General features: G+C 38.5%; 1 protein-coding gene across 4 annotated transcripts; it reads right to left on the bottom strand.

The window, feature by feature from the left end:
• CUNH11orf54 (chromosome unknown C11orf54 homolog) lies at positions 1 to 23,137 on the bottom strand. 4 transcript variants are annotated; one of them, XM_032852808.1, is made up of 9 exons: positions 22,956 to 23,134; positions 18,879 to 19,028; positions 16,154 to 16,252; positions 12,048 to 12,121; positions 11,765 to 11,866; positions 10,633 to 10,809; positions 9,048 to 9,197; positions 1,474 to 1,590; positions 1 to 481 (listed from the first exon to the last, which is right to left on the bottom strand). In XM_032852808.1, exons 2-9 carry the CDS (start codon positions 18,931 to 18,933, stop codon positions 308 to 310), a joined length of 948 nt encoding a protein of 315 aa, XP_032708699.1. In that variant the 5' UTR covers positions 18,934 to 19,028; positions 22,956 to 23,134; the 3' UTR covers positions 1 to 307. The 4 variants fall into 4 exon arrangements, with proteins under 4 accessions (XP_032708699.1, XP_032708700.1, XP_032708701.1 ...); XM_032852809.1 differs by lacking the exon at positions 9,048 to 9,197 and having other exon boundaries at positions 22,956 to 23,137; XM_032852810.1 differs by lacking the exon at positions 10,633 to 10,809 and having other exon boundaries at positions 22,956 to 23,135.
• Between the last annotated feature and the right edge of the window lie 391 nt (positions 23,138 to 23,528).

Raw genomic sequence — 23,528 nt, forward strand, 5'->3', positions numbered from 1 at the left:
ACCAGTAGACAGTAGGAATAAATCATATGATTCCTGATCGTCTTTATACTTAAGGTATAAACATACGACTGATTTTGCTGTTATTAAAGAATACAAAAATAATGAAGAACATTTTCATTATGTATCTTGGTTTCCAAAAATCTCTAAGGTAGTTCCATGAAATAATAGTGTAAATGTCAACATACCTTTCAGTTAAAGGTCAAAAAATGGGATTTAAGTAGTGAGATAATTTCTATTAGATTTTATAGTAGTATCAATTAATGAGTTAATTAGTTAACTTTAGTTAATTATTTCTTTTTCATTTGACTTAATCTCGCCCAAATGAATGGGTCTCTTTTGGTTGATCAATGCGATATAGAAACTCTGCAGGCAAGAAGTATCCAAGATATTCCACTGTGTCTGGGGTAGTATCATAATGGTAGTGTCCACCTTCTCCATGATGACTAAAACAATGAGTGTGCTCCAATCGCAAATCAAACCCCTACGACGAAAGACAAGCTATCATCAGCATTCAAATAATCATTTTGGATAAAATTTGTTTGAGGGGGAAGGAGACCTTTTTATTAATGTTACAATAGTTTTTATTTTATTTTTTAAGTAAGTAACATATTCACTTAATTCAAAATTCAAAGGGTGAAGAAGGATAAATTCATTAAAATGTGTCTTTCCATCTCCTGCCTTTACTACTTACTCCCTTTCCTTGCAGGCAACCAATGTAAGCAGTTTCTTATAAATCCTTCCAGAAAAAGATTTATTTTATAATTTTTACTCAAATAGTAACATCCTATACATACTGTGCTGAATATTGCTTTTCTTCATTTAACAATACACTTGAGATCTTAGTGTATCAAATCATAAAAGAGCATCTTCTGTATTTTCACCTACATGGCATTCTATTGTACATACATAGCACTTCCCAACTCACATTTAGATTATTTCCAGTTCTATCACAGTAATGCTTTCATGACTGACCTTTTTTAATTAATAATTTCACATACTTTTGCATATATTTAATGATAAATTCCTAGACATATATGTAACTGTTAGATCAAAAATATGAACTAGTCAGTATTCTGGTAGTTACTTTCTTTGAATTGGTCTGTATTACATCTTTTTCTAATGTATAATATCAAAATATAATGAATAGTATAATAAGCAACAAATAAGATAGGAGACCTGAATCTTGGTCTTTTTTTTTTTTTTTCCTGAATCTTGGTCTTGATTCTACTATTTCATAACATGACTTTAGATGTTACTTAAAATACCTGTGCCTTCATTTGCTCAAAGGTAAAATCTGCCCTGCCTAATTCATAAGGTGGTTAGCTACCTGCTCCCTTATCTTTCATGATAATTCTGGAGACCATCTTAGCTCTTAAATAACAACACAACAGTGCCTAATTTCAAAAGAATAGCCTAAAAATTAAGCATTATCACTGTATGACACTGCAATATGGGAAACAGACATAAGCTTACTGGGTCTCTGGAGACAAAAACTGGCAGACAAACCAAAGGAGCTTTCATCTCATAAAAGCGCAACCATTTATTCACCTCTTCTTCAGAGTTCAATGGGCAGGAAGAAAATTCTGCAGGCTACAATAGAAGATCATTATAAGTATATAGAATATTATTAAAATTTTATATATAACTTTATGAAGTTAAAAATTTAAGCCTTCTTATACATTTAATTATTTTAGAATCAAAACAAGTTACAAGGGTGCCTGGGTGGCTCAGCGGGTTAAACCACTGCCTTCGGCTCGGGTCGTGATATCAGGGTCCCTGGATCAAGCCCTGCGTCGGGCTCTCTGCTCAGCAGGGAGCCTGCTTCCCTCTCATTCTCTCTGTCTGCCTCTCTGCCTACTTGTGATCTCTCTCTTCCAAATAAATAAGTAAAATTAAAAAAAAAACAAGTTACATACCCTAGTTTTCAAAAGGATCACCAATCAAGCATATAAGCTAAAATGAATAAAAATGAATAAATGAAGGAAGGAGTCTATTACTACCTTTTTTATTTTTATTTTTTTTAAGATTTTATTTATTTATTTGACAGAGATCACAAGTAGGCAGAGAGGCAGGCAGAGAAAGAGGGGGAAGAAGGCTCCCCACTGAGCAGAGAGCCCCATGTGGGACTTGATCCCAGGACCCTGGGATCATGACCAGAGCCGAAGGCAGAGGCTTTAACCCACTGAGCCACCCAGGTGCCCCTACGTTTTCTATTTTTCATAGCCTCTCAGTTTTCCTGGAAATATATCCTCTTCCTAATTTTAAATCTCATTACTGCTACCAGTAGATGGGTGGGGGGAGAGGGAAGCAAGGCATTAGAAATTGGTAGAAGCATCAAAAATAATAAAATACTAAGGAATAAACTTAATCAAGGAGGCAAAAACTTGTACTGCAAAGCATTGCTGAAAGAAATTTTAAAAAGATTGCAATAGGGGCACCTGGGTGGTTCAGTCTTTTGAGTAACCAACTGGATTCCGGTTCAGGCCATGATCTCAGGATCTGGAGATCAAGCCCTTAGTCGAGCCCTATGTGCAGCCCCCCACTGACCCCTTGAGCCCCCTCTCCCATGGAGCCCCACTGGGAGGGCTGCAAGGAGCTCTGAGGGCATAGCAGGGAGTCCACTTCTCTCCCTCTCCCTTTGCCCCCCGCCACACTTAATATACATGCACACATGTGCGCACTCTCTAAAATAAATCTTTAAAAAAGATAAAGATTCCAGTAAATGGAAAAATAACATGCTCACTTCGGCAGCACATATACTAAAAAAAAAAAAAAAAAAAAAAAAGAAAACTATCCTGTGTTTATGAACTGGGTATGGTTAAGATGTTAATACTACCGGGGCACCTGGATGGCTCAGTAGGTTAAAGCCTCTGCCTTTGGCTCAGGTCATGATCCCAGGGTCCTGGGATTGAGCCCCGCATCAGGCTCTCTGCTCAGCAGGGAGCCTGCTTCCTCCTCTCTCTCTGCCTGCTTTTCTGCCTACTTGTGATCTCTGTCTGTCAAATAAACAAATAAAAAAATAAGATGTTAATACTACCAAAAGTGATCTAAAGATTCAGTGCCATCCCTATCAAAATCCCAAAGAAGTTTTTTGAAGATATAGAGAAGAATCCATCATAAAATTCATATGGAATCACAAGGGACCTGGAAGAGCCAAACTAATCTTTTTTTTTTTTTTTAAAGATTTTATTTATTTATTTGACAGAGATCACAAGTAGGCAGAGAGAGAGAGAGAGAGGAAGAGAAGCAGGCCTCCTGCTGAGCAGAGAGCCTGATGCGGGGCTCAATCCCAGGACCCTGGGATGACCCGAGCCAAAAGCAGAGGCTTTAACCCACTGTGCCACCCAGGCGCCCCAGAGCCAAACTAATCTTGAGGGAAAAAAGAAAGTGGTAAATCTAATACTTATTGATAGCAAACTTACTACAAGTAATCAAAACAGTGACAATGGCATAAAAACAGACATAAAGATCAGTGGAGTAGAATAAAGATCCCAGAAATAAACCCTTGCATATACAGCAAATAATTTTCAATAAGGGTATCAAGACCATTCAATGGGAAAAGGAGAGTCTTCAAAAAATGGTGTTGGGAAAACTGAATATTGATGTGCAAAAGAATGAAATTGTACCCTTAATTTATATGTAAACAGAAATTAACTCAAAATGGATCAAAGACCTAACTGTAGGAGCTAAAATATAAAACTTAGAAGAAAACGTAAGGGAAAAGTTTCATGACATTGGATTTCACCATAATTTCTTAGATTTGACATCAAAAGTACAGGCAACAAAAGGAATAAACAAGTGGGACTTCATCAAATTAAAAACTGCACTGGGCGCCTGGGTGGCTCAGTGTGTTAAAGCCTCTGCCTTCGGCTCAGGTCATGATCCCAGGGTCCTGGGATCGAGTCCAACATTGGGCTCTCTGCTCAGCAGGGAGCCTGCTTCCTCCCCTCTCTCTGCCTGCCTCTCTGCCTACCTGTGATCTCTTGTCTGTCAAATAAATAAATAAAAAATCTTAAAAAAAAAAAAACTTCTGCACTATAAAGGAAAACAATCAACAAAATGAAAAGACCATTTATGGAATGGTGAAAAATACTTGCAAACCATATATCTAAAATATACAAGGAACTCATACAACTCAATAGCAAAAAAAAAAAAAAAAACCCAATTAAAAAACAGACAAAGGAACTGAATTAGACATTTCTCCAAAGAAGACATACAAATGGCCAAGAGGTAAATGAAAAAGTGCTCAGTATTACTCATCATCAGGGAAATGCAAATCAAAACCATTAGATATCACACCTCACTCCTGTGAGGATGGCAATTATAAAAAACAAAACAAAACTAAAATATGGAGAAAAGGGGACCCTTGTATGCTATTAGTAGGTATGTAAACTGGTACAATGATTATGGAAAACAGTATGAAAGTTTCTCAAAAAATAAAACCATATCATCCAGTAATCCCACTTCTCCCACTTCTGGGTATATCTATCAGTGGATGGATGGGTAAAAAAAGTGTTTTCTTGGGAGCCTGGGTGGCTCAGTTGGTTAGGCAACTGCCTCCAGCTCAGGTCATGATCTTTGAGTCCCGGGATCAAGTCCCACATGAGGCTTCCTACTCAGCAAGGGGCCTGCTTCTCCCTCTGACCTTCCCCCTCTCATGCTCGCTCTCATTCTCTCTCATAAATGAGTAAATTCTTTTAAAAATGTTAAAAAAATTTTTTTAAAGATTTTATTTATTTATTTGACAGAGAGATCACAAGTAGGCAGAGCGGCAGGCAGAGAGAGAGAGAGAGAGAGAGAAAAGCAGGCTCCCTGCTGAGCAGAGAGCCCTATACGGGGGCTCGATCTCAAGACCCTGAGATCATGACCTGAGCTGAAGGCAGAGGCTTAACCCACTGAGCCACCCAGGCACCCCTAAAAATTGTTTTTTATGTATGTGCATGTGTGTGTGTATGATTTAATTATATATGTGCATGCATGTATATAAAATGGTGATATATAGATGAGGAATGTTTTTCAGACTTAGAAAGGAAGGAAAACCCATAATTTGTGACAACATGGATGAACTTGGAGGACATTATGCTAAGGTGAAATAAGCCACACATAGACAAATGTTGCATGATATCACTTACTGGAATCTGAACGGTCCAATGTAGAGAAAGAGACTAGAAGGGTGGTTGCCAGAAGCTGGGGGTGGGGAAAACAAGGTGTTGGTCAAAGGGTACAAAAACTTTTCAGTCACAGGATGGGTGAGTTTTAGAGATATGATGTACATTATGGTAACTACAGGCGTACCATGGAGATACTGTGGGTTCTGTTCCAAACCACTGAAATAACGTGAATTTGCAACACAGCAAGTCGAATGAATGCTTTGGTTTCCCAGTGCATGTAAAAGTGATGTTTACACTATACTGTAGCCTTTGAAGTGTGCAGTAGCATTATGTCTAAAAATATGTACATACTTTAATTTAAAAATACTTTCTGGCTAAAAAGTGCTAACCGTCATTAGAGCTTTTAGCAACTCATAACCTTTTTGCTGGTGGAGGGTCTTGCCTCCATGTTGGTGGCTGCGGAGTGATCAGGCTGGTGGTGTTTGCTGAAGGCTAGGATGGCTGAGACAATGTCTTAAAATAAGACAGCAATGAAGTCTGCCACGTCAATTGACTCCTCCTTTCAGGAATGATTTCTCTGCAGCATGTGATGCTGTTCAATAACATTTTACCCACGGGAGAACTTTCAAAATTGAAGTAAGTCCTCTGCTGCTTTAGCAACTAAGTTCATGTAATACTCTAAACCCTGTGTTTCACTTCAACTATCTTCACAGTATCTTTACCAGGAGTAGATCCCGTCTTGAGAAGCCACTTTCTTTGCTCATCCATGAGAAGTAATTCCTCATCTCGTAAAATTTTATCATGAGATCGCAGAAATTCAGTCACATTTTCAGGCTCCACTTCTAAATCTAGTTCTCTCCCTGGATCCACCATATCTGAAATGACTTCTCCACTTAAGTCTCAAGACTTGACCCCAGGACCCTGAGATCATGACCTGAGCTGAAGGCAGATGCTTAAGCACACAGGCACCCCACACACATGATCTTAATACCATCTAGAGTGGTGAATCTTTTCTAGAATGATTTCAGTCAACTTTGCCCTGAGCTGCCATGAATCTATGGCAACTATAACCTTACAAAATGTATTTCTTAAATAATAAGACTTGAAAGTTGAAATTACTCCTTGCTCCATGGGCTACAGAATGGATGTTGTGTTAACAGGCATGAAAACATTAATCTTGTTGTGTGTCTCCATTAGAGCTCTTGGGTGACCAGGTGCATGGTCAATGAGCATGAAAGGAGTATTTTTTTCCGAACAGTGGGTTTTGACAGTGTACTAAAAATGGTCAGTAAACCAAGTTGTAAACAGATATGCTGTCATCCAGGCTTTGTTGTTCCACTGGTGAGCACAGGCAGGGTAGATTTGGCGTAATTCCTAGGAGCCTAGGATTTTCAGAATGTTAGATGAGCACTGGCTTTAACTTCAGGTCACCAACTGCATTAGCTCCTAACAGGAGAGTCAGCCTTTCCTTTGGAGCTTTGAAGCCAGGCACTGACTTCTCCTTTCTTGCTACAAAAGCCCTAGATGCTATTTCTTCCAACAGCAGGCTGTTTTGTCTACATTGAAAATCGGTTGTTTGGGGTGGCCACCTGTAGTAACAATCTTAGCTAGGCCTCTGGATCACTTGCTGTAGCTTCCATATCAGCACGCTCTGCTTCTCCTCAAACTTGTATGTTACAGAGACAGCTTCTTTCCTTCAGTCTCATGAACCAACCTCTGTTAGCTTCAGATTTTTCTTCTGTAGCTTCCTCACCTCTTTCAGCCTTCATAGGATTGCTCTGGATTGGGCTTTGGCTTAAGAGAATGTTGTGGCTGGTTTGATCTTCTATCCAGACCACTAAAACTTTACCCATATTAACAATAAGGCTGTTTTTCCTTTCTTATCATTTGTGTATTCACTGGACTAACACATCTAATTTTCCTTCAAGAACTTTCCTTTGCATTTACAATTCCCTAACTATTTGGACAAGAGGTCTAGCTTTTGGCCTTTCTTGGCTTTTGATATGCCTTCCTCACTAAACTTAATCATTACTAGCTTTTAATTTAAAATGAGAGAGGTGCAACTCTTCATTTCACTTGAACATTTAGCGGCCACTGTAGTGTTATTAATTGGCTTCATTTCAATATTGTTGTATCTTAGGGAACAGGGAGGCCCAAGGAGAGGGACAGAGACAGTAAATGGCCAGTTGGTGAACTGTCAAAACATACCAACATTTACTGGTTAAGTTGTCCATCTTATATGGATGCAGTTTGTGGCAACCTAAAACAATTACAATAGTTACATCAAAGATTACTGATTATAGATCACCATAACAAATATAATAATGAAAATGTTTTTGAAGTGTTGCAAGAGTTACCAAAATGTGACACAAAGACAGGAAGTGAACAAATTTGCTCTTGGAAAATTGGTGCCAAAAGATTTGCTTGATGCAGTGTTGCCACAAACCTTTAATTTATGAAAAATGCAGTATCTATATAACGCAATAATGTGAAACACAATCAAACAAGGTAGGCCCATAGTTAGTAATGAAGTAGTGTATACTTGCATATTTAAAAATCCTGTAATTGTTTGGTATTTATGAATAGATTTATCTGAAATTCTGTTTTTAATAATTTGGAAAGTTAAGTATTTTCCCAGTGTTGTGTTTTTCTTTGCAAAATCAACTGGCTTGCTATTTAAAATTATCAGGATGGGATGCCAGGGTGATTCAGTCAATTATGCATCTGACTCATGATTTCCACTCAGATCTGATCTCAGGGTTGTGGGATTGAGCACACTGGGCTCTGTTCTCAGCATGGAGTCTGCTTGGGATTCTCTCTCTCCTTTCCCCCCTGCCCCTCCTCCTGCTCACGCACATGCTCTCTCACACTCTCTCTCTAAAATAAAAAAATAAAATCTTTTTTAAAAAATACAATAAAAAATAAAATTATCAGGATAAAAAACATTAAAACCAAACAACTTTTGATGATTTTACTGAAAAAATGGAAAGGAAATTACGTTGTAATAACTTTAATACTATTCATTCATTCACCTCCAAAAAATTATTTTAAAACCCAAATGCCCCAGGTCTTGCTTTATATAGTAATACATCCTTAATGTCTTCTAAACTTGTGCAATTAGCCCATAAGATTATAAATCTCATAATGAGTGCTTTCCCCAAAACCACAACCATCTTTTTTTTTTTTTTTTTTTGAGAACGAGACAGAGCGAGAGAGAGAGAGACAGAGAGGGGCAGAGGGAGAGGGAGAAAGAGAATCCCAAGCAGGTTCCATGCCCAGCACAGAGCCCAATGCTGGGCTTGATTTCACAACCCTGAGATCGTGACCTGAGCCGATAATGAGTTGGATGCTCAACTGTCTGAGCTACTAGGCACCCCACCACAACTATCTTTTTTTTTTTAAGGTTTTATTTATTTACCTGTTAGAGCACAAGCAGGGGGAGCAGCAGGCAGAGGGAGAAGCAGGCTCCCTGCTGAGCAAGGAGCCTGATGCAGGACTTGATCCCAGCACTTTGGGATCACAACCCAAGTCAAAGGTAGATGCTTAACCAACTGGGCCACCCAGGCATCCCATCTACCACAACCATCTTAATAGCAAAGTCTATGTATGGAATTTGGAATTCTGGCAATAACAATGATAATCCATGTCTAAGGCTTCTACTCACATCTCTCTGGATCTTAAAAACAAATGGAATGAAAAGAAAGTTTTAATTTATTAATATGAAAGAAAAAAAGACCCTAGTTAGACATTATCTCACAGTGTGATTTACAGTATTGTCATTTTTAAGTTTTAAAGTAATACAATCATAGTAAAAGTATAGGTACAGGGTATCTTTAAGGAGAGAATTCTCAATGTATATTAAAAAATCCTAAGATCTAAAGTATATGCACATACATACCCACATACACATGCACGCATGTACATGAAGGTCCTTACCATTACGTGAGTCTTTGCTTTTCCCTTCTGAATTATGAAAGTACCTCCCATCCCTACAGGTTTATCTCCATAATGTTTTTCAAGAGTCTGTCTCATACAAGTCACAAAGTTAAGTTTTCCAGTTCTTCTTTTGGCTTTCACCTCAATGACCTAGAGAGGACATAAATATGCATACCATTGTCCTAAGTTGCAAAACTTTATGTGAATAACTATCAAAGTGAAACACATAGTCTAATGCCATAAAGCAAATATTCACCTGTTTGCTTAGAGCACCCACACAGGAGTTTAGTGAGATGTCTCAATCCTGTCTTGATCAATGATATATATTATATATAATATATATATAATATATATATATCATTGATATATTAATATATATTATATATATAGTAAATTATTTTTCATTCTAATAAGTCTTATTCATGCTTTCTTGGACAGAGAGAGTTACAGCAAAAGTCCTCAACTGAGCTCTAGAGATTCTTACCTTTATATGTCAAGGTGGTAAAAGGTTGAGAATTCCTGGCTTAAAGGGGTTAGTTAACCTTTGGTAATTCAGAGAGGAGGAGAGAGTGATTGCATTTTCTCTCTTCCCTTAAAACTCTTGATTTGTATTACTTCCACTTAATTAGGTCTTTTTTTTTTTTTTTTTTTTTAAGAAGGCTCCACACCCTGCATGGAGCCTGTCCTAAAACTTGAACTCACAACCTTGAGATTGAGTCTGAGCTGAGATGAAGAATCAGATGCTTAATCAACTGAGCCACCCACGCACTCCTTAATCAGGTCTTTTAAAGTCACTACTTTGTTTCTCAAAATAGCTAAAGTAGCTACCTCTATTTAAAAATCTAAGAGTGCTCACAACTGCTAACACTGTAATCATCTTTTTGTGTTCTACAGGAAGTAAATATGAAGTGAAGCATTAATTTTCCTTCCCTCCTCCTTGCTATAATATTTTGCTACCACCACTTCTGTCTAGATCAACCAACATCTGATCCATCAGGAATGAACAAATTTCTTCTAGACTAACTGTAGGTAGGTACTATCTATTTATTTCAACTGAATGGTTCATGTATTCAGCTCACTCCACACATGAATATTCTGTTAACCTTTTATTCCTCAGAAAAAAAGGTACTGCTTACTAAGTTTTTTGTTTGTTTGCTTACTAAGTATTCTTAACCTCAGTTTTAAATAAGACTTTCTCCTTGCCTATAAGTACCATAGTAATCTTTCATAACTGGGTTATTTAAAGAAATCTGACATAGCTAGTTTTGACTTTTCTTAAGAAAACCATATTTGTGGGGCGCCTGGGTGGCTCAGTGAGTTAAAGCCTCTGCCTTCGGCTCAGGTCATGATCCCAGGGTCCTGGGATCGAGCCCCGCATCGGGCTCTCTGCTTAGCGGAGAGCCTGCTTCCATCTCTCTCTCTCTGCCTGCCTCTCTGCCTACTTGTGATCTCTGTCTGTCAAATAAATAAATAAAACCTTAAAAAAAAAAAAAAAGAAAACCATATTTGTGGCAATGAAAGTCCAACTTTTTAGCTATCTGAGAATTTTTGGAGAATACTGTGTCTTTGTGAACAAAAAAATCACCTTTCCAGGTTGACCCTCACTGGCGAAAAGATTAGCCAGTAATGCACACCCAAAATCATGGTATTTCTCACTGTATTTCTCTAGGAGGCACCCTCCATCTGCAGGGTTAACACAGGCAAAGTAACTTCCATTCACTGGAGGTTTGTGTTCACTTTCTGTTTGAATGACTGGCATAAACTAAAAAGAAAAGTAAATAAGAAAAGTAAATTAGTTAACCCTGACATCAATATGCAAAGAGAATATTTGAGTAACATAACAAAATATCTTATCCTCGACTTAAGATATTTTATTTTCAGGACCTAGTATGAAAACATGAAGTATGAAATATTTAATTTGAGATTCAAAATGTTAAAGATTTACAAACATCCAAAAAATTGAAAAAAATATTCTGTAAAACATTTACAGTATTTCTTACAGTGTTTCTATAACATTGTAAACTGTGCTTTAAAATGACTTTAGATTAAAAAATTTTTTTCCTATATTGAACACTGGGTAAATTATTTTAATCTTTCTACAAAAGAACTTTTAAGACTACTGACTAATGGTCACTTCTGAAGAGGTGAAGGAATGGGCAGACTGAAGAGGTCCTCCACTCTTCTACTTAAGAGATGTGAAGAAACAGTGACATTTTCATGTTGTAAATATACTAACATACACAGTAATAGATAGTACCTTTCATAAATAATCATCATACCACGGGGTAGGTCCTTACTATTTAGTCCGAAAGAGGGAATTAATGAGATTATTAATTATCCATTCATCTTCTGATTAAAAGCTGTTCTCATATCAAAGGGAAAGATTTATAGTGAAGCTAGGAATTCTCCGATGTGTAAGAATTAAAATCTTTCACAATCCATGGTCCTCAGTAGACCACATTAGGACTTCACACTCATCTAACACTGAGTGCAGACCCCAGGAAAATCTGAAATTAAAGGTCTGTGCTCCATAACAATTAGAGCTTGTGCTATAGTCCAAATCTGTATCAAACAATATCAAATCTGTGAAGAAAGGTGACATCAATAATTTTTAGTTCACTCAGAAAGCAGATTTTCTGATAGGGGAATGAAAGAAAAAAAGGTAAGTCAACTGTCAAATCAGTAAAATAGAATAAAATAATTAAATGTATGCTGACCTCACAATTGAACCCAAGAGTCTGAAATGGGCCTGCTCCTGCTCCAAGAATAAAAGCTCCAGGAAGCTTGATTTCTTTTGCAATCTTATTTATATCATAAACCTATACAAGAAGAAAAAATATTATTGAAATGATAACTCATACAGATCTCCTGGTTTACGTTTTTTGACTGAGTCTATTAACACCTCCTTGCCATATTCGCCCATGGATCTTCTAATAATAAAAGGAATCAACCCAGTTCTTATAATCGTCATGTGAATGTGAAGAGCAAAAGTACACTTACTTTTTCTTTTTTTACAAGAGGCAATAAGTAAGGCACACCTCCTACTTCTGCAATTCTAGTTTTCCCACAGATGCCTAAAAAAAAAAGTCATCTTAAAAACAGGTAAACATCTAACTTAAGTATAAAATGCCAAAAGGTACTAATTTAATTTATTAAGAGTAGGTAACTTTTCCGTTCTCAGTTTTACAAGTAGCAGGGGGACGGATGATGAAAGTAGCTATGATCCCTATCCTATTCTAACTACTTATGTTTCCAATATCGTCATAACCAAGCATGACTTGATATAGTTGGTAGCATAAAGGAAACAGAAAGTTGGTAACAGAGCAAGGCTAGAATTGAAGCCAAAGTTTGGATTGTATGAGATTTCTAGAATTACTCTGTAATGACTTATTCCTTTAAAGATCTGTGCTTTTGGTTTTGGGAGTTGGTTAAAATTGTATTTTAATATAGAATATTTTGCTCTGTTAGAGTTATTAGTTCCTTAAGAAATCCATATTGGGAAATCAAAGTTGTTTGTTCCCAAGATTGTTTATAGAAATCCAAGTAATTAGAGATAACTTCAGATGCTTACATTTTTAATTAACATCATAGGTACAGCTAGAACACAATCTGGGAAAAGCACATTCTTTTGTTTTTTTTCTAAATGTAGAGAGAAAATTAATTATCTTTTGTTTGAGTAAAAGTAGTCTTGTCATTTTCACACTAACATTATCACAAAGTAAAGTAGATATAATTGCTCTATTTCTTCAGTTACGTAGAGGACAAATGTCCAAAATTTTTATAGATCCAACTTATAATTAGGGATTTTAGAAATGTCTTCTGTGGTATCAGGAGAAATTACTCATGGATAAGAATCTTTCTCATAAGTGATAGTAATGTTGAAGTTATCTTTTCGTTTTTGTTTTTGTTTTAAAATTTTAAGTAGGCTCCACCCCCAATGTGGGGCATGAACTCATGACACAGAGATCAAGAGTCTCATATGTTCTACGAACTAAGCTGGCCAGGTGCCCCCAGTAATGCTGAAGTTGAAGGAAACCATTAGGGGACTATTTTAATAGTCTAGGGAAAATACAAGTAATGAGTTAAAAATGGTTGGCTGTAGAGATGGAGAAGAGGAAATTAAGAAAAAGAACAAGGGAGAATAGGCAACTATGGTGAAGGAATGAGTTAAATTTTAGATATCCTTAGCATATATAGGCAGAGCTATCCTGTAGTCAGCTGGAATTACTGAGCCATAGCTAAGAAAAAGAGAGACCAAGGTGAGATGTGCAGATTTCAAGTTCTTGTATCCAAGTAGTAATTTAAAACCACAGGAGTGGATGGAAAACTGTGGAGAGATTGTATAGAATAAGAAGAGGCTAAGGAATGAATTCTAGAAAATGTCAGGATTTAAGAGCCTGCCAGAAAGAGAAAGGAGCTAGGAAAAATAAGGAAGAAAGAATATGGAAGTAGGAAAGATACCAAGGAAGAAAAGGCAAAAGAACCAAGGAGGGGGGAGAGAAAATGTCAGGCAACAGCAGCCGGATACTATGAAATATGTGAGAGATCAGAAAATACTAGGGAGATGGAGAGAATGGAGTTGAGGGAAATTGGAAGGGGAGGTGAACCATGAGAGACTATGGACTCTGAAAAACAATCTGAGGGTTTTGAAGGGGCGGGGGGGTGGGAGGTTAGGGGAACCAGGTGGTGGGTATTAGGGAGAGCCGGATTGCATGGAGCACTGGGTGTGGTGCAAAAACAATGAATACTGTTATGCTGAAAAGAAATAAAAAATTAAAAAAAAAAAAGAAAGAAAATACTAGTGAACATACCAAAGTCACTGGTGACTTCAGTAAGCACTGAATGTAGAAAGTACCTAACTACATTTGTGAAAGATCATTCATATATAAACATACATATCTAGGTTCCTTACTGTTACAATTTAAAGGCTTACAAATTATTGACTAGAAACTTCTTTGGATGACAGAATTAACATTAGTCATTTTCTCTTTTCCTTGTATTCTTCTGTGTTTTCTGATTTTTTAATTTTATTTTAACTAATTAATTACTTATGTAGTGGGGAGAATAGATTACTTTTATAATTGAAAGAAGCATAGCTATAAAAAAGCACTATGCTAAATGCTTTCAAGGTACAAAGCAAAAGGGCACCTGGATGGCTCAGTTGTTAAGCGTGATCCCAGAGTCCTGGGATCAAGCGCTGGACCTGCTCAGCAGGAAGCCTGCTTGTCCCTCTCCCGCTCCCCCGGCTTGTGTTTCCTCTCTTGCTGTGCCTCCCCTCTGTCAAATAAATAAAATCTTTAAAAAAAAAAAAAAAGGTACAAAGAGAATTTGCCATCTGGAACACAAAACTTCTAGCATTTACAGGTATATTTAAAAATCAAAGACTGTTTAAACTGGAAAGACCAAATGGAACATGAAAGCCAAATCTCTTCATCTGAATATATCTGAGGCCCAAATACATTAGTTGGCTTAACTAGGGTAATGAAATCGGTATGTGGCAGACAAAGAAGCAGAGTCCAGGACTTCTGTGCAAAACTACTTTTTAACAAAGATGTCAGTTACGTAATCAAAGAGGGAGTAGTGTGAGTGTTTATCTCAAATCGCTCATCACAGTAGGGTATAATGGGAGAAGGTCAGACTTTCAAAACAGACCTTAATTTTTTTTAATAAAGATTTTATTTATTTATTTGACAGACAGAGATCACAAGTAGGCAGAGAGGCAGGCAGAGAGAGATGGAAAAACAGATTCCCCACTGAGCAGAGAGCCCAATGCGGGACTCGATCCCAGGACCCTGGGATCATGACCTGAGCCGAAGGCGGGGGCTTTAACCCACTGAGCCACCCAGGGCCTAAAACAGACCTTAATTTTAATCCGGTTTATGATTACTACTGAGTTTGCTTAGCCTCTCTAAGCTTTTCATCTATAGACTGGGGCTAGTCTTGACCTTGCAGCATTACTGTCAAAATGAAGATATCAAATATAGGTTTCCATCATACAAATTATATTTACTCAACCAATATTAATATCCCTTCTTACTTTAAACATTGGCTGGATGATCACTTGGTAAATAAGTATTTCACAGATGATTCAAATACAAGGCTTTTTTTTTTTTTTAATAAAGGTTTTATTTATTTATTTGACAGAGATCACAGGTAGGCAGAGAGGCAGGCAGAGAGAGAGAGGGGTAAGCAGGCTCCCTTCAGGGAGCCTGATGCAGGCTGATGTGGGGCTCGATCCCAGGACCCTGAGATCATGACTCCAGGACCCTGAGATCATGACCTGAGCTGAAGGCAGAGACTTAACCCAATGACCCACCCAGGTGCCCCAAATACAAGGCTTTTAAGATCCCTGCTGGTATTGAATAAATAAATAAAAACATAAAAATTTATGTTTGCATAACAGTCACTTCAACAGTTAAAAACAAAACTGTCATGTGGGGGCGCCTGGGTGGCTCAGTGTGTTAAGCCTCTGCCTTGGGCTCAGGTCATGATCTCAGAGTCCTGGGATCCAGCCCCCACCAGGGTCTCTGCTCAGCGGGGAGCCTGCTTCCCCCCCCACCCTGCCCCTCTCTCTGCCTACTTGTGATCTCTCTGTCTCTCTGTCAAATAAATAAATAAAATCTTTAAAAAAAAAACCTGTCAGGGTACCTGGGTGGCTCAGTGGGTTAAAGCCTCTGCCTTTGGCTCAGGTCATGATCCCAGGGTTCTGGGATTGAGTCCCGCATCGGGGCTCTCTGCTCAGCAGGGAGCCTGCTTCCTCCTCTCTCTCTGCCTGCCTCTCTGCCTACTTGTGATCTCTGTCTGTCAAATAAATAAATACAATCTTTAAAAAAAAAAACTGTCATGTGATATCAAGGATTCTAGACTATTGAATAGCCATTATATAACCTATGAAAATAACAGAAGTGCATAAACAATATTTTCCAACAAGAGTATAAAATGAAATTTGCTCAATATAAGAAAATAGCGCAGAAATTCAGCATGATTTAGTCTACAATTTGGGACAATATCCTTTATTTGTAGATAATTTAAGATGATCCTTCATAATAATTCTGGTTTTGGGAAAAGATTAGGACTGAAAAAAGTGAATTGCAAAAATTGTTTACCTTTTACAGGAAATGTAAATGGCTCCTTAGTCAAATCAGGGCAATCAACCACAGAGACCTGGACATCAGCAAAGTTATCCTTTAGCCCCTTCTGCAGAACTGACAAAGACAAGGGAAAAAAGGTTACTTAACATTAGGTAAAAATTTGCCATCACATATCAAATCTTCCCTCAACATTTTGGGTATCATACTTCCAATCTAAACTTGTATTACTAAAAGTTGGGGGGAGGGGTGTACCTGGCTAGCTCAGTCAGTAGAGCAATTGACTCTTGACCTCAGTTCAAGCCCCAGGTTGGACATAGAGCTTACTTAATAAATAAGGGGTGGGGGAATGGTCTTCCTATTGAATGTAATTAGACATTAGACACACAATTAATCAAATGTGTAATAACAAATACCCCCATAAAAATACTACAAATCTGTAGAAATTTATACCACTGAAGATAAACACTGCACTAAGGGGAGGACTACCTTCCTTTTGGGGACAGAATTCCAAAGACCTATTGAAATGTATATATTTAAATGTTAGAAAGTAAGCAGTTACATGCAACAATTTCATTGACACTTGAAGACAAAATGTTAAGCAAAAGGAGTAAGACACAAGAGAGTATATATAACTTCACTTATATATACTTCAAAATCAGGCAATTAATCTAAGGTGACAGAAGTCAGAACAGTGCTACCTCTTGGGTAGAGATATTGACTGGAAAAGTAAATAAAAGAGTCTTCTGGGATGCTGGAAATATTATATATCTCAATCTGGATGGTAGTGACATGGGTGTAAACATTTTAAAGTTCATCAAGCTGTACACTTAAGATTAGTGTACATTAATGGAGATATAACTCAATTAAAAAGACAAAAAAGCAAACATTTCAAAGTTACAAATATAGGGGCAATGTACTTTTTTTTTCCTTTTTTTTTTTTAGAGAGGAGGAGTGGGGAGGGGGAGAGAGAGAATCTTAAGCAGGCTCCACGCCCAGTGTGGCACCCAACACAGGACTTGATCTCATGACCCTGAGATCATGACCTGAGCCAAAATCAAGTTGGACGCCTAACCCACTAAGCCACCCAGGTGCCCCTGGGAGCAATGTACTTCTAAGGGTGATAAGATTCCACAAAAATCTCTTTGTGAGTAGTCAGCCATTAGTTTAGGTTTTATAGAATCAGATTCTCCAAAACATGAAGTCATCTTAAATCTAACCACGTAGACATTCCATACCCAATCCTTTGTCTATATGAAAACAAAAACCAAGTTGCCTGGAAAATTCCCCTCCCTAAACTAAAGACTCCACACTTATGAATAGATTAAGTAAGATATCAGCATATGGAAGTATAATAAAATCTATTTTTTATCAATTTCAAAGAGACCAAATTCTTGCTATAGGATTTTCTGTAAAACTAAAAATAAATTTTAAGCCAAAAAACTCAGATCCCATTTCTATTTTGTACTGAATATATCCTATACATATAGAAGACACATAAAACACAAACACTCAAGAGGAGATAGATGTAGAAAGGCCCTCAAAGAAATGATTCCTGGCTATCCTAGCATACCAGGGAAGACAGAAAAGAAATACAGGCAAAGAAAACTAGTGATATAGGTTGTTTACCAGCTGCCACCTAAAAAGGAAGGTCAGAAGAAGAAAGCCACAACCAACCAAACCCGAGTACACTTCTTGACTTCAACCTTATCAGGAAGACAGCCAAACCATCAGGATGGGTGCACTGAAAAGGGAGGGTTCTGTAGGTATCATCAGAACCTAAAGGCTGTCAAATAAATGTTAGCTTTCTGACAGGCTATATAATTTTGGGTTAGTACTATTCCTGGGTTCATTTCATGTTCCTATTTTTCTTTTCTTTTTCTTATCTATCATCCCTCCTAATTAATCTTGTGAAGCTGCCTTCAATTCTTATTTGAATAAGGGGAAATATATAAATATACACGCAGAGAAATCTAAGCAAGTTCATTGGCAGTCTATCATATCAGGAGAAGGGGAAATAGTAGCAATGTTAGGAACACGATTAATATACCACAATAGTTTACATATTTAAAGAATATTGTAACTGGTAAAAAGTTAAAATTGTGTGACTTTCTGGGCATCACACATACTTAAAGCTAAGATTATTGTATTCATTTTCACACTGTAAAGTCGGTATCTTAACAAGAATCTTCAAATGGGTGAGTTTAGTTTTTTGGGGGGGCATAATTTTGGACTCTCAATAGAGTATGAAGAGGGGTGCCTGTGTGGCTCCAGTGGTTGGGCATCTGACTCTTGGTTATGGTTCAGGTCAGGATCTCATGGGTCAGGGGACAAAGCCTGAAGCTCAGCGCTACTCAGGGCAGAGTCTGCTTGGGATTCTTTCCCTCTTCCTCTCCCTCTCCATCTGCCCCTCCACCTGCTCATGCTTTCTCTCTTTCTCATTCTCTCCCTGAAATAAATAGATCTTAAAAAAAAAAAAAAGTAAAAAGAGATATCGAAAAGGAAAATGAGGGAGAGGGAAAAACAGACTCCCTGTTGAGCAGGGAGCCGAATGTGGGGCTCTATCCTGGGATCGTGAGCTGAGCCAAAGGCAGACGCTTGACTGACCAGCCACTCAGGCACCTCAGGAAAATGAGTTGTACATTGGAAATATTATTGCATAAATCATACCTTAGAATCTTTTTATTTTTTAAGTTTTTCCTTAGAATAATTTTAAAAAACTCAAAGTTATTAGTGTACTTACCTCCAGCAAGCTCCTCGAGACTTGGCACGTGAAAAGAATACTCAGCACAAGCCATTTCTTTCTTCTTTAGGTATGAGAATATACACGCAAAGCTACGGTAGGCTAATGATCACAAGAGTTCACCGTGTACCACGCATGAAGAGTGTTGCTCTGGAAAGGAACACAAGAGTTCAGTTATATAAAAAGGGCAAAGGGCATTTATGTTTCTTTCCTCACAGAAGTGCAACCACAGTTCCCAGTATTTAACATTCCAAGTGAGAAATGCCCAAGTAACCTTTTTTAATACTGATACTTTAGAGTCAACACTTAAAATAGACAAAAGGAAATGCCAAACCAAGAAGGCACATGATTCATTTTCTTTAGTCATATATGTGGCTCAAACATGCAGTTTACTAATGGTTGGTTTAAGAAACATAGGTCCTAAAGCAAAAAGTAGTTTCTAAGGTTTGTAAGTAACTGTTTAAATGGTTGTAGGTAACAGTATAGGATGCTCAAGTAATTCTCTCACAGATAATTTGTGTTTTCTAGTCTGTATTTGACAGGCTAAAACTTAAACAGGCTTCTTAGGCTATCGTTTCTACAAAAAAAATTTAAATTACTAAAAGAAATGCAAACTTATATAAATGAGTAGCTATTGAAATTCAAATGATTACTTTTACTTAAAAATAAATAAAAATACTTTCTTGGTGGGCTGCCTGGGTGGCTCAGTGGGTTAAGCCTCTGCCTTCGGCTCAGGTCATGATCTCGGGGTCCTGGGATCGAGTCCCACATCGGGCTCTCTGCTAGGCAGGGAGCCTGCTTCCTCTCTCTCTCTCTCTTTCTCTCTCTACTTGTGATCTCTCTCTGTCAAATAAATAAAATCTAAAACAAAACAAAACAAAAAAAACTTTCTTGGTAAGTAGCTTTAATGTTCAATCATTCTGATGACCTAACCAATTATAGTTTGATGTTTTAAAAATATATGCTAAGCAGCAGCACCTGGGTGGCTCAGTGGGTTAAAGCCTCTTTGGCTCAGGTCATGATCACACCGTCCAGGATCAAGCCCTGCATCGGGCTCCCTGCCGAGCAGGAAGCAACCCCCCTCCCTCCATGCCTGCCTCTCTGCCTACTTTTGATCTCTGTCAAACAAATAAATAAAATCTTTAAAAATATATAAATGCTAAGCATATTTTACAATAGGTAGGCATAGATCCACAGAGGTTAGTATCTTACCTTAAGTGTTCAGGTGATAAGCTGTGCAAGCAGAGGGAAGTAAATAAAATGAAGAAAAAAAAAAAAAACTCAACCAAAATTAATGTGAGGTGGGCAGGGAATCTCAGCCAGTTGCAACAAAGAATGCAAGCAAAACTCTTTTAAGAGTGTCTCTAAGAGCACTATTCAGATTCTCATTAAAATTGTTAATGGAACACCTCATTAATTATTAATCTCAACAGTCTCTGCTACAAGCTTTCTTAGTAAGTAAAAGGTGGTCTTTCAATATCACTTGGAAAATCCCACCTGCCCCCCCCCCTTTTTTTTTAATTTTCCAAAGAGTCACAGGTTTCTTAGAAACTGGGTTTCTGGTTTTTGTTTTGTTTTAAGATCTTATTTATTTGTCAGAGAGAGAGAGAGAGAAAGAGCACACAAGCAGAGGGAGCAGCAGGCAGAGGGAGAAACAGGCTCCCTGCTGAGCAAGGAGACCTATGTGAGACTTTATCCCAGAACGTTGGGATCATAACCTGAGGTGTTTAAGAACACCTTAGTTTAAGAACCTAAAACTGACTGAGCCACCAGGCATCCCTGGGTTTCTGCTTTTGATGATAATTTCAAACAACACATCCTCCACAAACATGCAAATCTCATACATTTAGGACTTAACATTTACATAAGTACTTCATCAAATACCAACTTTTATTAACCTTAAATTACATTATATGCATAATCTAGTCTCCCAAATAAAATATCAACTGTTGATAATGGGCCCAAAGTTCTATATAGTCATATTTCAATGATCTCAAGCATATTTTTCAGTTGAACAATCTATAACTGTTCAGGAATGAAACATTTTAACTTTTTTTTAAAGATTAATTTCAGATGGACAGAAAATACATATAAATATTTCTGTATACTCTTCACCTAGATTTTCCAAATGTTAATATCTTGTATTTTCTTTATCAAAAAGTACTAATTCAGAACATGTCAGGGCTCCTGGGTGGCTAAGTTGGTTAAGCAGCTGCCTTTGGCTCAGGTCATAATCCTGGAGTCCTGGGATCAAGGTCCACATTGGGCTCCCCCTCCTCTCCAGAGGGCCTGCTTCTCCCTTTCCCTCTGCTGCTCCCCCTGGCTGTACTTTCTGTGTGTGTGTGTGTCAAATAAATAAATAAAATCTTAAAAAAAAAAAAAAAGAACATGTCAAAATCTGCTCAATGGTCTATTTATAATGAGGAAAATAAAGCACTCTAGGTATTTCTGTTTATAGTGGGAATAATAAAGGCAAGTTTAAATTCAAATACAATGCTAATTTTATACCTTTGCTGTCTTTAAAAGGTCAGATTTTTTTGTTTGTTTCCTTTCCCCACCAAAATAAAAACAAAGTCCAACCCCGGGGAGGATATAGTTGAATAACTGGTTTGGAAATGTAGAACTTGAGGCAAGCCAACAGCCCAGCAGGCAGTGTGGTAATGTGTATATAAATGTGTTTATGTGGGAGAGAGGAGGGGAGGTTGGAGCTGGAGTGATGAGAGAAGGGGGTTAGAAAGGTTCTAATATAAACTCAGGTGTGGCTCTAGGAGGACATAGGAAGCCGTAAGTTTTGGGCCATAAGGAAGCACAGGATATTTACCCTCCAGATTCCATTGCTGGGAGTCAATAGCCCAGAAGGAGGGTCTAGACAAGGGAAGAAAAGGGGAGGTAGCTGGATAAGTGGAGCTGCAGAGACAGTGTCCAACAGGGTAGACCAACTCCAGCAACCAAGCTGATAACTATTGACAGCTTGCTGGTCAACATAACAGGTACCATGTTAGGCACTTGACAATCTCGCAGAACCTCTCACACCAAATAGATACTATAAATCTCATTTTCAAAAGAGGAATAGGCCGGAGAGAGTATATTATTTACTTGCGATCACTCAGCTATTAAAATGGCAGAAATAACTCAAAACCAAATGTAGCCCACTGTAAAGCCAGAAATGCTCACATTCTACCATGTGGGTTAACCTGTGTTGGAATGACACATTGCAGCTCCTCGAAGGAAGAACTGTACAGAGCCATCTTACAGCACGCAGAGTTATCCTCCGTTTGCTTTGTTTCCTCCACCTAGGCCATGATTTCTGAAGATAGGGCTGTGGTTCTGTCTTCCAAGTGCCTTCCTAGGGAGCACCAGTTCAGCCATAGTTATTTATTGAATATTTACGGTATTTCAGACGCAAGGCTCTGGGATAGGGCTGGCCTCAGGGGTGTGCAACTAGTATAATGACACAGGACCATGTGCTCAGAATGGCACTGGTTTAACGCTCTGTTTTCACCACCCTGAAATTCTTAACCTTTTATTTGAGCTTTTAAGGCCAATAGGACAATGGAGCATGTGCGGAATCAGAGGCCAGAGGGGCAAGGTGCCCACCACTATTCCTTGCTACGTCATTCACATAAAGCATTTGTGAAACCCCATGAGTGCAGAAATCTGGTGGACCCACCATCTGTGGGATTTCTGCGAGACTCAAAGTCCCGGGATTCCATAGTGTTGGTAGAATGAGTATATATCAAGAAGAAAAAAAAAAAAAAAAAAAAAGTATAGGTGAGTTAGTTTTGGACCGTTTCCACTGTTCTAGAAGGAACAAAATACATGTCTGTGTGAGCTACAAAATACGAATTGTAGTGTCCTGGACACTGACCCTCAGTCTGGAGGGCAAGAGTGAGCTAACGAAACTAGTCCAAAGTTGGGGAGGGGAATGGGGTGTGCTATGGAGTAACACCGGCTTCCAGAACAAAGGTCACGCATTTGGGGTCACGGTCAAAGCACAAGCCCGTCACAGTTTCCACAGTTTCACTATTTTTGAAGGCAAAAGCAGACATGACCAAACACAGCCGGCACCACACTCACCGCCACGCACGCACCCCCGAAGTCTTGGAAAATCCGATGACAGTTCAGCAAATGAGAGACACTGGAAACAGCCGAGCGGCTGACTCCTCTCAGTTCACATCCACCCGGTTTAGTTGGCCCCACAATTTATTCTTGTCATTAGCGGACACGTTCTAAGCTACCCTATTTACCCATTAGGTAAACGAAATCCGCACCTGAATCCTGATTTTGTCTGTCGACCCCGCCTCCTCCGCTTTTGGGCGTTCAGGCACCACCCACCGCCCCACCCCTCGCGGCTGTCAAAATGGCGCCCTTTCCTCGTGGCGTTCAACTGTTCTCGCGAGATTTCGCTCCCACTAGTAGCTGGGTCGCGGAAGAATCCCTCCTTTCATTCCGCGAGGTTGTGGAGGTGAGCTGTGGTAGGCCGTGGGGAGCTGAGGTTTGGCGTGGCCGAATGCAGACCTCCAAGGCCTGCGTTGCGGGGTGCGAGTACGCCGCAGAGGCCCTTAGTGGGCCGGCAGTTTTGGTGCAAGCCATTTGCCAGCCTGGGTAGGTAGGAATAAGGTAGGACTCTTGGGCCTGGTGAGCGAGAGG

Source organism: Lontra canadensis, unplaced genomic scaffold, assembly GCF_010015895.1.
Source record: "Lontra canadensis isolate GAN:19392208 unplaced genomic scaffold, GSC_riverotter_1.0 scaffold7, whole genome shotgun sequence".
NCBI lineage: Eukaryota > Metazoa > Chordata > Mammalia > Carnivora > Mustelidae > Lontra > Lontra canadensis.

What these genes read in the sequence shown, in the direction of transcription:
- CUNH11orf54 (XM_032852808.1), bottom strand. Translation starts at nt 18,933, where the DNA reads ATGGCTTGTGCTGAGTATTCTTTTCACGTGCCAAGTCTCGAGGAGCTT. An exon ending in CTCTTGTAAAAAAAGAAAAA is followed by an intron (nt 11,867 to 12,047) that starts GTAAGTGTACTT and finishes CTTCTTGTATAG; the next exon opens with GTTTATGATATAAATAAGAT. An exon ending in GTGAGGGTCAACCTGGAAAG is followed by an intron (nt 9,198 to 10,632) that starts GTGATTTTTTTG and finishes TGTCCTCTCTAG; the next exon opens with GTCATTGAGGTGAAAGCCAA.